This window comes from Verticillium nonalfalfae (genome assembly GCF_003724135.2).
Source record: "Verticillium nonalfalfae strain VnAa140/NRRL 66861 chromosome Unknown scaffold_82, whole genome shotgun sequence".
Lineage (NCBI taxonomy): Eukaryota > Fungi > Ascomycota > Sordariomycetes > Glomerellales > Plectosphaerellaceae > Verticillium > Verticillium nonalfalfae.
In genome coordinates, this window is record NW_021167307.1 from 44957 (window position 1) to 60807 (window position 15851).

The 15851-nt window shown below is 55.5% G+C and overlaps 4 protein-coding genes across 4 annotated transcripts; 3 read left to right on the top strand and 1 right to left on the bottom strand.

Moving 5' to 3' along the window:
- Nucleotides 1-3503: 3503 nt before the first annotated feature.
- Nucleotides 3504-7491, top strand: D7B24_008845 (uncharacterized protein; the record flags this gene model as incomplete). Its single annotated transcript, XM_028642928.1, has 5 exons — nt 3504-4286; nt 4355-6715; nt 6770-6986; nt 7052-7322; nt 7464-7491. The coding sequence occupies 5 exons, from the start codon at nt 3504-3506 to the stop codon at nt 7489-7491; spliced, it is 3660 nt and encodes a 1219-aa protein (XP_028493390.1).
- An 846-nt stretch (nt 7492-8337) lies between these two features.
- Nucleotides 8338-9262, bottom strand: D7B24_008846 (uncharacterized protein; the record flags this gene model as incomplete). Its single annotated transcript, XM_028642929.1, has 3 exons — nt 8338-8477; nt 8551-9063; nt 9130-9262. 3 exons carry the CDS (start codon nt 9260-9262, stop codon nt 8338-8340), a joined length of 786 nt encoding a protein of 261 aa, XP_028493391.1.
- A 2250-nt stretch (nt 9263-11512) lies between these two features.
- Nucleotides 11513-13567, top strand: D7B24_008847 (uncharacterized protein; the record flags this gene model as incomplete). Its single annotated transcript, XM_028642930.1, has 5 exons — nt 11513-11572; nt 11716-12280; nt 12342-12469; nt 12530-12670; nt 12965-13567. The coding sequence occupies 5 exons, from the start codon at nt 11513-11515 to the stop codon at nt 13565-13567; spliced, it is 1497 nt and encodes a 498-aa protein (XP_028493392.1).
- A 665-nt stretch (nt 13568-14232) lies between these two features.
- D7B24_008848 (uncharacterized protein) lies at nt 14233-15739 on the top strand (the record flags this gene model as incomplete). Its single annotated transcript, XM_028642931.1, has 5 exons — nt 14233-14260; nt 14319-14441; nt 14513-15031; nt 15095-15271; nt 15333-15739. The coding sequence occupies 5 exons, from the start codon at nt 14233-14235 to the stop codon at nt 15737-15739; spliced, it is 1254 nt and encodes a 417-aa protein (XP_028493393.1).
- Between the last annotated feature and the right edge of the window lie 112 nt (nt 15740-15851).

The window sequence follows — 15851 nt, forward strand, 5'->3', positions numbered from 1 at the left end:
GGAAAGGGGCCGGTTCCAAACAGAAGCAAAGTGGAAGGGGGAAAAGAGAATCAGAAAAATTTTCTTCCAGGCGAGGGCTGGCACGGGCTTGACTTGACTGACAGGTGACTCTCAAGGGAAACGTATCCGTTTGACGGTGTTGCCTCGGCCACTGACAGGTCCAAATGTGTTGGATAGCAAGGTTTCCTCCACTCTTGGGTTCAGTTTGCTCCTCTCCGATCGAACATGTCGTTCCTGTCGCTGCTGTCGCTCCTGACGTTCCCTTTGCTCCCTGTCACCGTCACAGTGCTTTTCTCGAGGTGATGGGGCCTCCTAGACACATCGGCACTCATTCAACTTGCTTTGCTGTACAAAACGTACAGGACTAGCGCTCCATCGCGGGACTCGACCTACCTTTCCCAAGTCGGTGAGGTGAGCCAGCCCCCTGGGCCCCCCGGGCTGGCTGGCAGCTGGAGCCCTCCCCCCAGATGCAGGCGCAACGCACATTACCGGACACGCGGTAGGCACGCAGTAGAGATGGAGCTTCTGGAGCTGTTGGAGCTGCTTGGGGATGAACGGGGCTGCTTTGGAAGAGCTCTTCCTGGAGCTTCCGTCCACCGATGCCCCTCTCAGCATTGCAGAACGGAGCCACTCTCGTAACAGGTGGGGTCAATAGAGGCCGCGGTACCAGTCGGGCTGTTCCCCGGGTGGCCCAAAGGAAGTTGGAACTGGGGAGAGAGCATCCCTGCCATGACTGGTCTGTGGGAATAAAAGGAGAAGACCCGTTCTCCACTATCTGCGTTGCTCGTACCCAGTGTTAATTTCCACCGTCGCGTCACGATAGAAGGTGGTAGCGCACAGTCCAGTCCCGTCCCGTCCCGTCACGTAAAGTCTGATGAGAACGAACGGGATGCAGGAAGAGTCCGGAAAACGTGACGGAAGAAGGAGGGGGGATGCTGAGGGAGAAGGGGGGAGGAAGGGGGCATGGCCAGCAGGAGGGGCCGTCCAGAAGCAGGAGGGGGGGGGGGGGTCACTTGTTGGAGGGGTCGGCAGGGCGACGAATGTGGCTACTACGGCCTTGCCCGCGGCCGCGCTGTCTTGCTATTTCGTGCCCAATCGTCCCTCTCGCCCCAGCAATCCTTGCGTCTCAGTGTCCGCCCATTGTATCGTCGGTAGTGCGCTGAAGCCCATCGCGGTGCTTGTTGTCTGAACGTGTACCATGTAATCTCAATCCACTTGAAGCGACTCAAGCGGATCGCATCCAGCATGACAAACCAACCGTTCATTCGACCTCCACCATCATGCCTCAGCTGTGCCACTCTGATATCCCAGAAACAAGGACGATAGGGATGGGCCGGATTCACTACCGTGCGCCGCGTTGCGCCACGCCTGAGTGGCCATCGCGTTGTCGTCACTGCAACCACAGACCATCGACGGCTACAGCCCACGGCCCGCATAACGGGAGCAACAGAGTGAGGCAGGTGAGGCAGCACGAGCCACCACCTCCTTATTGTACGTCCCCCACCCATCCCTCATCGGCCATCCTTCTCTCTTTGCTCTGATCGCATCAGCCACGCCGGTGTGCATACCTGGCGTGATGCACCGACATTGCCTTGCCTTGCTTTAGGTGCACCCACTGTGCACAGTACATGCCCCCATCCCCTGTGCTGCTATGCAGGCTGTCCTGGCGATATGGCCAGGGAGACGGCAAGCATGGAGCTGGAGCACCATGACAGCGCGACCGCCGACAGGACCAGGGCCGGGGACCGCGGAGCCAGGGAGCGGAAAAGTGAGGCTGGCCTCATACCTGGTTACTGCCTGAGGTGCGAAACCCTCATCACTTGCTTTACTTGCCATCATCAACTGCCCACTTCAGTTTGACCTGGATCAGCAATGGCACAGTTCGCCCTTCATTTCAGCTGCCCCTCTCGCAGCAGCGACCGCAGCCTGCCCGCCCCCATGCTTTTCTCTTTCTTTTTCTTTTTTGCTTACAGTTCGTCCCTTACATACTACATAAGAGCCATATCGCCACCTCGTTTGTCGAGACCCACGATTTAACGACAACCGTGGTAGTACATGGACCGAGGTGGCGGAGCGCTGCCTTCTACAGGAACCCAGCTCGTCCTGGGCCGTCAGAGCGGTGAAAGCTGCATCTCAACCATGCATCAGAGTCCACCTTGTACATGTCAACACCGCGATAGTGGATGGGGCCTCCAGCAGCATGTTGAGTCGGTGAAGGGATCAAGAGAGGGGCCTGTAGGCGAACAGAAGATGCAACTGCCATGGCAGCCGACCTCGATACCCGTCGCCAACTCACCAGTCACATTATTAGTCTCGTCTGGATTTTTTCGACCGCGGACGGAGGCGGAAGCTCCCAAGGCCAGCCACCGACATTCGATGCTACTGTTCAGTGTGCCTGAGATGCGCTTAAGGTGTTCGAGGTCGAGGCTGTATGGCAAAGGCTAGAGTGGAGTGTTGCGAAGCAGCCAGCTATCAGAAGCCAGGGATCGCCCTGCCGCGGATCCGCGTGGTAGCCCCCGAGGCCCCGCGACCCAACTTAAGCCATCCTCACAACAGCACAGTATGTCCTCTCAGTGCACAGCTAGCGGGGGCAGTGGTTTTGGACAACTTCCAAACGTTTGGGACGTCTCTCGGACTCCTCGTCATGCGTCTCGCCCGCGCCCGGCTGTTCCCGTGAATCATTTTCTGCGCCCTGTCTCGTATTGTTCCCCCGACTTTGCCCCATGGCCGGGCAGTCCATGCTTCATGGTCTTAAAATTTTCGACCCTCGGTCAATCTGGTGTTTGAAAAGAAGCCCGTTTGTCTCTTTGGACAGAGTCTTCAACCTGGGACCTCAAGGCGCTCGCTGGTTGATGTGCTGCGATTTGGGACAGACGAAGTTGGCTGGCCCTCGGCAAGTGCCAGAACGAGGTTCAGTTCTCAGGGGAAGACTTGGCAAATCGCTCGTCATTGGCTACGTAGTCGGCTGACTGGGTTGGTAGGCGGCCATCTGCGAGTCGTCGCACTGCAACCTCAGCTGATTGGGTACTAGTTGCACCAGGACCCTCTAACGGGTCACTGGCTGGCTGTCCAGTCACCCAGACTTTGGGTTGTCAGCCTGCCATCCCCTCACGCCAGCAACAGTATCAGTAGCGCGCCAGATTGATGAAGAAACCACGTGACATCCACACACTCCTGCCCCCCCGTGTGCCAAATCGGGATGCCCCACCCCATCGCGCATCTGCTCATCTTGGGACTACTGGAGTAGCAACTTGTCGTTAGAGGAAGGATATCGCAACTTCCAATTCAATCAGCGCGTCTCGACAAGATTCACCCTGAGAACCTACGTTGCGTCTTTGTGTGCATCGCATACTCGGCGGACGCCCCACTTATCCACCACCACCGACTAACGTTCAACATCCCCCTGGAGGCGAGGCTGTGGAGGTGGATCATGGCTTAACCTTTCCCCCCCTTCCGCCCTCCTCCTTCGAACGTCGCTTTCCCGGCGCTCAGCGCGCATCACAATGCTCATGACAGAGACTGCTGCGTCGGCGCAATTTTATCCTCAGAAGAACAATACCCAGTACGCGCGCAAGAGATTGCCGCACGACCAACCCCTCGACTACCACGCCGAAACAGACCCGAGTCACTTGACAGCCACTTCCAACATGAATGGCATTGCGGGCACTGCCCCACAGGGCAACATGTACGTCCGCGCCTTGTACGACTACGAAGCGGAGGATCGAACGAGCTTGACCTTCAACGAAGGCGACGTCATTTGCGTTCTCAACAGATTGGAGACCGGATGGTGGGACGGCGTTTTGAACGGTGTGCGCGGTTGGTTCCCCTCCAATTATTGTGAGGTCATCACAAACCCGGACGAGATGCCGCAGGTAGAAGACGAACCATTGGGAGAGGAAGACGAACATGAGTTTGAAGAACAGTTCGACGACGAAGAGGACGAGTCGGATCACGATGGAACAAACGGGCTGCCTCTCGAGGGCACGCAACCTGGCGACAAGTCGAGAGCCGATTTCTGGATACCACAAGCAACTCCAGACGGCCGCTTGTTCTACTACAACATGATGACGGGTGACCGCAGCATGGAACTTCCTCTTGAGTCCCCCGTGTCGGCCAGTGAGACTGGGCCCCGAGACCGTATGAACGTCAGCATACCAGATCGAACACGCCCGCCACCTGAGATGATGGCCCGCGGTTTGACGCAGGACGAAGACGAGGATTCAGAAACGAACTCAGCATCTGAGATGGAGGGCGAGTCACTAATGCTTGCCTCTCGAGGTTCAGGGGTAATGCTCACACCTCTCGATCCACTTGCCGCTGGTGAAAATTGCTGACGTGATCTTATGTCCCGCAGACTCGCAATCGTCGCTCACATAACGAGAGCAGCCTGTCGCCTTCAACCTCGATGGACTCTATGAATGGAGCTTCCCCCGCGGCCCGTCTGAAAGGCGATCCCTTTACCACCCAGACCCTGGGCGTGACACCAACACCCATGATCGCCTCGGCCACTTCGTTTACCAGCACGTCATACAATGCACCGCCAACAAGTACCGTACCGCGCTCGTTCTTTGACGATGGTTCGACTCCACCCTTGACGTGGACGCGCCTTGTCTCCAACATGCGACGAGCCGTAGATCGCTATCGCGAAGCCATAACAAACAACAGCCGCTCCGAGTATGTCGCACGTGCCGAAGACATCTCAGATCATCTTAGACTGCTTCTTGCCGCTGGATCTGGTACTACGGACAACCATTCCGGTCAGCCATCAATTATATCGACAAACAAAGCCCTCTACCCTCATTTCCGAGACATGATGTCCAAGTTCTCGAAGCTCGTCATCTCTTCTCATATCGCTGCCGCGGATTGGCCAAACGCCGAATCGGTCCAGAAATGCCTGCAAGAAGCCGATGGTGTCCTGCTTGGCGTCTTCAGCTACGTTGAGATTGCTCGGCAGCAGCGTGGAGAGGAAATTCCACGACTGTTTCCCGGGTTCGTCGTCGGCAGTTCCACGGGTGGCAGTTGGCAAAACAATGGACTAGGACCACGGGACCCTATTACCGCGAATTTTCTTGAGGACGAGGAGGGCGTCATCGAGCCTACTGCTGGACTCGACGGCAAGCTGCTTGAGAGACTAGACGAGCTGAAACGCATGCTCGTCTTTAGTATTCGAGAGCTGGACAAGAACCTCGTCGTTGCCGAAAAGATAGTGACGCCTTTCAGACACGAGGTCATTGGAAATAATGTCTGCTCGGCCGGGAGCAAAGTTCTGGAGACTTTCAAGCCTTGGATCGCAATGGTTGAATCTATCAACATGTCATCCTTAGGCAACAGCTTCCAGACGCCCCAGCTAGCCGACTTCAGCGTCAACAAACAGAGTCTCTACGACAACATCTCCGATTTGCTACTGGCTTGTCAAGCTGTAGCAGGGCCGCTCGCAGATGAATGGGCAGAGGTCCGAGGCGAAGCCCTGGAAAATCGACTCGAATACGCCAGGCAGTGCGCCAAGGCTCTGGAGACGAACTCTTCCCACGTCGGTTTCTCTCTGCAACTTTTGTCAGAGCAGGTTTCCATCAACCAGCAGCAGCAGCAACCTCAAGCACCAGCTCAAGCTCAAGCTCAAGCCCCGCCTCAACATCAACTACAGCAGCTAGAACCTGCGCCAAGAGATGTTTTCTCGCAACGTGATCAGCTCCGAAGGGGTGAAACTATGCCGTATGAACGTCCGCACCAACGCAGCGAGTCCAGGACAGCCCCAACGCGCCCTCCGCTGCTGACCTCACATTCGTTCAGCGAAGGTGACCCCACAGGCGGTAGCTTCAGGGGGGATTACTCCAAGGTCAAGAAAATCCTGGGAGATGACCCGAACCCTCAGAGCTCCGTGCAGCAGCAACTCGATGATACGCCTGACTTCTTACTCCTGGACTTGGAGGCTGATCTTTCATGGGATACGAAAACGCAGCCTCCGACAGTCAAAGGAGGCACGCTGCTGGCCCTCGTAGAGCAACTGACGCGCCACGACAAGTTGGACTCTAACTTTAACAATACCTTTCTTCTCACATATCGATCTTTCACTTCAGCAAGAGAGCTCTTCGAGCTTCTTGTTGGTCGTTTCGGCATTCAGCCGCCGGAAGGACTGGCACCCACTGATTTCGAGCTTTGGAGAGACAAGAAACAAAAACTCATTCGTGTGCGTGTAGTCAACATTCTGAGGAGCTGGTTCGACAACTTCTGGATGGAGGATTTCAACGAAGAGTCCAAGCAGTTAATACGCGATGTCTATGCCTTCGCTCGGGAAACCGTCAAATCCACCGAAACACCTGGTTCAGCGCTCCTCATGTCGATATTGGACCAGCGCCTAAGTGGTAAGGAAGCAGGCACTCGACGCATCATTCAGACGGCCAACCAGAGCACGCCTGCGCCCATCATGCCGAAGAACATGAAGAAGCTTAAGTTCCTCGACATTGATGTTACCGAGTTTGCCCGCCAGCTTACGATCATCGAGTCGCGACTCTATGGCAAGATCAAACCAACCGAGTGCCTGAACAAGACGTGGCAAAAGAAGGTTGCCGATGGGGACCCTGAACCAGCACCCAATGTCAAGCTTCTGATTCTTCACTCTAATCAGATGACGAATTGGGTCGCTGAGATGATCCTAGCCCAAATGGATGTGAAGAAACGCGTCGTTGTCATCAAGCACTTTGTTGCGGTCGCTGATGTAAGTTATACACCTTCATGCGGATTGTTCGTCGGGGGCTAAAGTTGCGGACAGAAATGCCGGAGTCTCAACAACTTCTCTACCTTGACGTCCATTATCTCAGCCCTCGGGACTGCGCCCATTGCCCGCCTGAAACGTACATGGGACCAGGTCCCTCAGCGAACCCAGGGTGTACTGGAGAACATGCGACGACTCATGGCCAGCACCAAGAATTTTGGCGAGTATCGCGAGTCGCTTCATGTGGCAAATCCACCATGCATCCCCTTCTTCGGTAAGCGATCCATGACAGAAGCGGACCTGTCCGCGCGGATCCACTTGGCTTACAATTATCGATAGGTGTCTACCTGACCGATTTGACTTTTATCGAGGATGGTATCCCATCAATCATCAAGAAAACCAACCTCGTCAATTTTGCCAAAAGGTCGAAGACAGCTGAGGTCATTCGTGATATCCAGCAGTACCAAGCCGTAGGATATTCTCTGCAGCCGGTCCCCGAACTACAAGAGTATATAATCTCAAATAAGCAAGCTGCTGGCGATGTGCATGAGATGTACGACAAGAGCTTGCAGGTTGAGCCTCGCGAGCGAGAAGACGAGAAGATTGTCAGGTATGTCGAATTCGTCTACGACAGTAGAGGAACACCTTGCTGCATTTTCCATCCCCTCCATGGCCCAGAGTCATTGTGGGCGATACGGACTGCCCACTATCGTGTGGAAACGTTGAAGGCTGACTGAAATATCTTCTCCAGAGTTCTTGCAGAGTCGGGCTTCCTCTGATGAGCGTTTCTTGTGAAGATCAATCGCCTAGGCGCACAAAGAAAAGGAAAAAAAAGCCCGATGAAGAAACGCGGTGTCCTGTGAACAGGATGGACAAATGACTGCCAATGGCGGAGCGGCCTACGACAGCGGTCGGCGAGCTGGAGGCGCGTGTCGGCCTATTCTGCGCCGTGTTACGGGGTCTGCGTGGGACGGCGTCGTCGACGGAAGGGCGGGTTGAAGCTATTGCTCAGCATGCAACCTTTTTTCCCACGCCGGCAAAGAGCAAATTGTCGTTGCCAGGACTCCAGCGCGACGATATAGCATGCGTGTCATAACATGACGTGCGAGGTCAGCTTCATAGGAACGTTCCAGTGTATGACACGGCTCTGTAGGGAGGACGGGTGGCAGAGGTGGTCTGGATACGTTGAAGCGCACCTCTGCTGGCGAAGAACTGTCTGAGGAGGCAGGTAGGTGTGGGATCTCCTTCCGCAGACAGATTTCTGGGGGGGCGAACACAGGACGAACTCATGTTATGAAGGTTTATGAGCATGGCCCATGATAGCAGCTATGGAGTGCCATAGCAAATGACGCCAGATTTCCTTGGCTTAGATCTTTGGATTGCTACGTACAGAGAGCAACGGAGCCCCTTTGACTACGTTGCTGCGCTTGTGTTATGGGACAATCTGGGGGGGTTCTTTCGGTCCTTGTGGTAAATTCATCATTGAAAATGGTTGACAGTATCGTAGCTCATTACCAGGATATTGTCCAGAAACTGTTTCATGTCGTGAAATTAACGTCCCAGGTGAGAGCAAGTCGATACGCAACATGTGTCTATCAAGACAAGTAGAGGTGAGCCAGCTCGGCTCAGTGCTTGTGCAGCTTGGCCTTGATCCTCTCTTTGAGGCTCTTCTTCTCCCCACTACCACTGCTGTCCTTGCTATCTGTGTGGCCAAGGCCTGTGCCCGGGGAGCTGGGGCCGGGGTGTCCTCCCTCCTTGACCAGGCCTAGTATGACGTTATAAAAATGATCGGTATAAGAGACAGTGAGGTCTCCAAGCAAGAATGGATGGCAACTTACGGTCGGCTTCAATGGCAGCGCCGGCATTCGCAGCGTCAAAGTCTCCTCCCTCGGCAGCGAAGCCGGTTGTCTTGATGTGTTTTTCGCCCGTACCTGTCCCGTGGCTCTCGCTCTGCAGGCTATCCGAGGTGTCATTTGCGACGGCCTTGGTGGAGGAAGCTCCTGGCTGGGGAGTACCCTTGCTGAGATTGCCAGCGTCACCGCCGTGCTCCTTCGCGACAGTCTCCAAAGGTTTGGGGCCGGGTTTACTCAAGTCAACGTTGGGCACTGGGTCATCTTCAGGGTTGTCCTTGGGGTCCCGGGTGTCGTGCTGGCCGCCGACGGAGCTGTCAGCAGCGACGGGCTTGTTGATGTGCTCAGGCTTGGCATCGGCGAGCTCTGGTTTTCCAATGTCGGTACTGGCAGTGGTGTCGGCGCCGGCGCCGAGAGTGTTCTTGGCGTCTTGGAGTTGCTTCTCATTATCGTCTGGCAAGGCTCTTGGGGTTGTGACATCATTGTGAACACTCTGGGGCTCTGTGTGGGTTTTCTCTTTGTTAAGACGGGAACGAGGGACCACTTTGGGCTAGACAAGAGGCTTACCTAGGTTGCCGGCATCGTAGGGTTCGCCCTTGGCGGTGTCGCCCTGGACGCCAGAGACCGGCTCTTGCTTGGTCTCGGACGTGCCCCAGACGGCCTTGACGGCAGCGTTGGTTACGTTTGTGATCGTTTCCATATTGGGTATGTAGAATTTCCCAGTGTCCGTCCGGATGTGATGCAGGCGGCTTGTGCCACGGTTTTACTTGTAGAATACTGTTTGATCAAAGTTCGTTGAGCATGAGAAGGGTGAGGGAAGAGGGCGCGCGGGGGGTGGTACGTGAGAGGGTGATGATTGTGAAGGTTGAAGTCTGGAGGGCGGGGGTGTCAAGTTGCGGTTCTTATGATATCTAGATTGTCGTGCATCAGGAGCGATCTGACGTATTCAGGGAGATTGGCAAGGCGACTCACTAGCCAAGACTGGGGATGGCCTGGTACCTCGGGGACGAGTGCCCGTATCTTGGGCTGAGCTTGTCCCTCTTTGCCTGGTCACGGGCGCCATCTCAGAGGTTGGTCCTGCATCACAGCCGATGACGTCGTGGGCCAACCCCAGACGGGAAGAACGGAAAGGGTCAGACCTGCCAGCTCAAAGGACAGCCAGGGCGCTGGGTCAGAAGATCACTGCCGCCACGTGTTACGTCATACAGACTGCTGCCCGAATCATCTTGCCTTCTGGCCTGCGAAAAGTAATGATATTCTGTCAGTGCCTGGATCAGACCAGGATACATGGTGAGGGCAGCATAGAGGGGCGGCTACTGAGGTTGAAGCCCTCTACCCTGGTGGGAGGCCATCAGCCGCGCCGTTGCGAGTGTGGATGTGTGATGTAGCTTGGCACGGCAATCTTGCGTCGATGGTCGTTCATTCAATTGCAGTGCATATCTCCCCACACGTCGGGGCATGGCGGGGTGGGGATGATTGCCACTGTTCTTTTCGACCCTGAAGTTCAACTCGAGGTAATTCACGGTGGCTTTCGTCGAGAGTCTCTTCTGGGCTGGATGTTTTGTAGAGGGTGTGGGGTACCTGGTGTGGTTTTACCCCGCTGAACGTCCATCCGGCTACCTAGGAACTAAGGTACCTAAGGTAAGGTACCTACGTAGGAGTCTTGAGCACCGATGCACGCTGTTTGTGGGCACTTGATCGCCAGAGACGAACCTGGGAACCAATTGCTTTAAATGGCCGACCCTGCCTAGGTAGGTAAGCAGTTGAAACCGCAGGGGTCATGAGAGATTCCTTGTTCCTTGGCAAGCCCGACCACCGAACCACCTAACCCGCCTCCCTGCCTATAAAAAAGCACCTGCCTAGGTGCTTAACCAGAGCGCGGGTAATCCTACGGGCTACCCAAGGGTACTGTACAGCAGCCCCTGTGATCACCGGCGGCCAGAGCCTTGGCCCTCGAGAAACAGCGGAGAAACGTAGTCCGACGGAGGCGGGCCAGCCTAGTAACCGGCCCCTTAGCACGTGATGTCGGATGGGAGAAGGTGTACCTTGAGTGCCTGAGGTAAGGCAGGTACCTAGGTGAGGTCGGCAAGGTCAAAAGGGTTGTAGAAGGTAAGGTACCTACCAACTAGAGGAATAGAGCTGGCGCCAGGGTCCGCCTGAGACACGGGGCTTCGGACGGGGTCTGGACTGCGAACCTCCCCAGCTCCCCAGCTCCCCATCTCCTCGTCCGGGCGGCGACCTGTCGTATGCGTGTGTGAGCGCTGAACGTTGGGAAGACGGACGGCTGGCTCGGATTATCAATCAGGACGATTCATGAACCCACCACCAGAGTTCTCAGTGCATCGTACCTACATTGCATCGCCTCCGATCTTGAGCGCCCTCCCCTGCATTGTATTCGCCTCCACTGTATCGCGCCAACAGTTGGTGCCTTGCCTTACCTTGTCTTGCCTATCTGAGAAATACGACTCCATCAACCACCATCCTAAGTATAGGACCGACCTGTCGTACTTGAGCGTCCGGTACCCTTGTAGGCCCTGCAGCGTCAAGGGGGACGTTTGACTGACTGGGGAAGCCACTTGCCATCAGCTCATCTGGCTCGCCGACAAACGCCCGAGGACACACACACACACCACGCACGACGCGCACCGGCACTATCCCATGCAACAAAACGTCTACTGGTGGGCGCTGACGTTCTCTTGGAGGTGATCTTGTGGCCCTGCACTGCCGGCCTCTTGTTTGGGACATGGACGACTAGGCCACGTTCGTGAGCCAAAGTAGCAGCAGCATTCTTCTCGTCACGAAACAAGCTTTTCTCGGTGACAACTGGCTACTGTTGTATTGGTGGACACTGGGAAAACCAGTGAGCCGAGTCAACTACTCACATGCCGTAGTATACGGATCTCTTCACGCCCCCACGCCCCCTTTCCCCGCGCTTCCACTCATCTACACCATGGTTTACTGCGGTAAGGCCTCACAGGGCTGCGAGCACTGCCGAGTCCGCCGTATCAAGGTAAGTCGCTATGGACAGAAAATCCCGAGTGCCTATTTCTGGTTTCTGTCTCTAAACAGCAAGACACATAGTGCAACAAGGCCAAACCCGAATGCTCGCAGTGTGTTCGTGCAGGCAAAAAATGCCCTGGATACCGGGATCAGCTGTCGCTCATGTTCCGCGATGAGAGCACCAAGGTCATTCAGAAAGCGCATGCTCAATGGGGACATGATTCTGCGTCAGATACTACGTCCACTGTCGCTGTTTCGACCGCGGCTGTGTCCCGGCGACCTTCGAATTCCACCTCAATCTCATCTCCCTCCCCCCCATTTCAGCCGCCACGTCCGCTCTCCGTTTCTGCTGTAGCCAGCTTCTCTCCCAGTACGCATCCTGAACCCCCGAAACCGGATCCTCAATGGAGCACCCCGTCACCGTTTCCGTCCGGCGAATTGCAACGTTCGCCTTCGATCGTCGTGCCCTCAGCTGCGAATGCCGTGGTCGTCGTGAAGGAGGAGCCAGCCGAGCCTGCGCTGTCCTCGATCTTGATAGGACCCAGCCTAGAGGAACGCGGTATTCAGTTTTATGTCGACCGATACCTCCTTGGTCACCCAGACGAGCCAAAAACGATCGGCGAGCTTGGTTCGTCAGCTTGGCTGTGGAATCCTGCCCTCCAGCATGTCATGGCGGCAGTCGGGCTCGCAGGCTTGTCGAATCTCACGGGCAATGCAGGTACGTCGTCGACGTGGTGGGATCGTCCGAGGCTCCCGATTGCTCACATTCCACCCGCTAGACATGATGGCCGCGGCGCGGCAAAAGTATGGCCAAGCACTGCGCCAGACCGGCCAGTTGATTCAGCCACCAAACGCGCCGAGTCTCGAAGTGACCATACGGTCTGTCGTCATGCTTGCCATGTTTGAGGTGAGGCTTCATTGATTCTCCGAAGTATGACCATGGGATATTGACATAGCCCTTCGCAAGGTCGTCAAGGGCACACATCATGCCACGGGCACTGTGCACGCTCATGTCATGGGTGGCGCCGCGCTTATGAGGAGCTGGTGTCCTTTACCCAACGCCCCATTTGGAGGGTTTAGAGCCTTGATGCAATTGTGTTATTCCATGGTAAGCAAATGCCAGAGCCGATCACAACCACCTAAAGGCACTTTTTTGGTGGTAAAGGTGCAGGAACATAGTTGACTTTGGGCCCGCTAGTTCATTCCCATACAAGTTACTGCAATGGAGGTACCCCGCGAATTTTTTGACTGGATTTCATTCGGCACTCGACTCCAGCATCCTACCGACCAGCCGTCCACGGACCTTGCTTTCCTGATTGCTCGCTTTGTCCAAATATCTTCTTTCATACAGGGCCATGTTCTCAGCGACGGGCAGCCGAAAACTACTAACACAATTCGCCAGCTTTTGAGTCTCGACATCGAGCTGGGGACCTGGGCTGACAGTCTAGAGGGTCAATGGCTCTACCGCATAGAGAAAGCACCCGATCTTCCGCCACGAGCAGTCTTTCGAGGAGAATACCATCTATACTTCGATGTGTGGTTTGCCAGGATCTGGAATTACTACCGCTGGGCCCGGATATTGGTGGACCAGAATTTGCTTGATCTCATCAACCAGAACCCGATATCGAGTCTGCCCCTCGTGTCGGTTGCTAGGCGGGCACAGGTACTGGACACAATTCGAGCGCTGGCACAAGATGTGTTAGTCAGCACACCGAGCCATTGGAGGCATCCTCTGCTCGACGATGCAGCTCAGATCACCGTCGAGAGTGCAGGGGGTGGCGGGTCTGGTGCTGCAGGTCTGCCTGCCCTCCTGTTCCAGCTCAAGGTGGCCAGTTGCGCTCCGGGCGTGCCAAAATCCTACTGGGCGTGGGCGCTGGACATCATACAGACTATCTGGGGTGACATGGGGATGTTGCACGCTCGTTCCATGATGGAGGCTATGCGTGCTCACCAGGACGCCCTGGACAGGACTGGAGTGGAGGGCATTTTATCCGACGAATGGTAAAACATATTACGGCCGCTCACTTTTTTCTGGCGTTATAATTGAAGGAATCAAGGCATGAACTGCCTGGCTGGACTCTGACATGGGATGGGTTGCGGAAAACAAATGAGTGAACACATTGTTCAATTTTGATACCATGGAGGATCACGACCGAGCAGCATCTGATTTCGAACCCAATAACGAGCAAAATACGTCACCGAACTTACGACCGTCGGACTTCGTATCGATGTGATGTGGTGTTCTTGTATTCCTCCTGGGTATCATTTCGATGTCCATTTCATTCAAGGCTGCGGAAGTGGGTGTGCCTCAGCCTGCGCGCTTACAGCGCTTGCCCCACACGCGGCTGAAGTTTGGCGTAAGGCCTGGCAAATGTGGAGCCTGTGCTCGACTTAACATGACATGCTTGTTCTGGGAACAGACGCATGACTAGCCCCGATGGCATTGACGCGACGACAACCAACGACAACGACCAGTGCGACGACCGACGGCGACCAACATCGAAGCCCTGCGCATATTCATCCATAGGTGCCTGCCGATCTCGAATACATAGCGACGTCAGTCGAATGATCAACCCCACTCGGCGACCTCTTGCTGGTCTGGACGGCCCTCATCTCTCCTGAGCAATCGCAGCCGGCATATCAGTCGCGCCAAAGAGGGAGCGGGACATCATGGCGACAGCCTCGGGAGCCGGGAAAAGTACGCGCTCGTTCGATGCCAGTTGATACTCTCGGCCCTGCTGACAACACTCTCCCAGACGAAGAACATACCATCAAGGTGGCGTCGAAAAAGGATAAAGCGACTGGAACCATCAAATTGAAGAAGCCGGTCCCGAAACCGAACAAACCCGGAATATGGCGAGATGGCAATCTTATGGATGGTATGGTGTTCCCTTTTTTTGCACCGTTGCATGGGTGGTAGATATCGCTGACACTGCATCGTGGATCCCAGATGAGCGCAAGCGGAAGGGGAATGACGCTGCGGACGCGCCTTCGCCCGGACCTGTAGTCAACCCACTCGATGATACTGCCAGAGAGACATTCGCTACCGGTCGGCCTCTTGAAGACAGCCCCGATTTGCAACAATGCAAGCACTGTAAGAAGAGCATCCTCAAGACGGCAGCCAAAGGCCATATTGCTCAGTGTCTGAGGGTAAAGAAAGAGAAGGCCCAGAGGAAGAAAGAAGCCCGCGAGGCCAGGGAGCGGGCCAAAGAAGCTCTTCGCGAAGAGGAGGCCAAGAAGGCTGACGAAGACGGCGACGGCAAAGGAGACGACGATAGTGACGGTGACGAGGAAGGCGACAAGAAAGGCGTCGCGGGCGCTAGCAAGACTGCCAAAAAGGCCGCTGGAAAGAAGGCGGATGGGGATGCCAGCAAGGGGAAGAAACGCAAGGCAGAAGGAGACGCTGACAAGGGACCCAAGACCAAGAAAAAGAAGGAAGATCCAAAGCCTAAAGTCCCGAAACCCAAGGGTAAGCTTCATCAAACAATTTGCGGATTCAATGTCGTGGCAAGAAGCTAATCACCCACTCTAGGTCCTGTGGACGTCGAACGGCAATGCGGCGTCCTGCTTCCCAATGGCATGCCTTGTGCTCGATCGTTGACATGCAAAAGCCATAGCATGGGCGCAAAGCGTGCGGTCGCTGGACGTTCTCTTCCGTACGATATGCTGTTGGCAGCTTATCAGAAGAAGAACCAGGCGAAACAACAGAGTGAGTTGCCACAACATGGTAGCGGGTGCACCCTTGCCCACAATCTGACACATCCGCGCAGAAGCTGCTCTCGACGCCATAGCACCGATTGAAGACGAGGACGACGCCAATACGGGGCCCGTCGACTCTGATGAAGAGACTGCCGCAGTCATGAGCGCACTTTCACACTGGAACCCCCAGCCAGTGGTGCCGCAGCCTGTTGTCAACCCAATCAAGCGCAATTACCAACTTGCCCGCCTGCACGAGCAGCTGCAAATGGCAACCAACGGCGGCCGAACAAGCATATTCAAAGTCGTGGGCTTTGGGGCGCAAAAGCTACCCGAAGGCCACTTATCCAATTTGGCAGATGGCGAGGACGCGCCAGGCGAACCCGAATCGGCTATCGTTTTCGGCGCTCCAGGACGATCGTCAAGCTTCGGGATGCAAGGGCAGGAGCAGCGGAGGCCATCAGTCAGCAGCCGAGGGTAAGGTGACGATGGCGTATGACTTATGACATTGTCTTTTGTAGTTTTAGTGGTTGTCTCGTGCGGCATTGGTATATGCATCAACAGGGTTGACTTGGTCTTGCGGGGCGCAACAG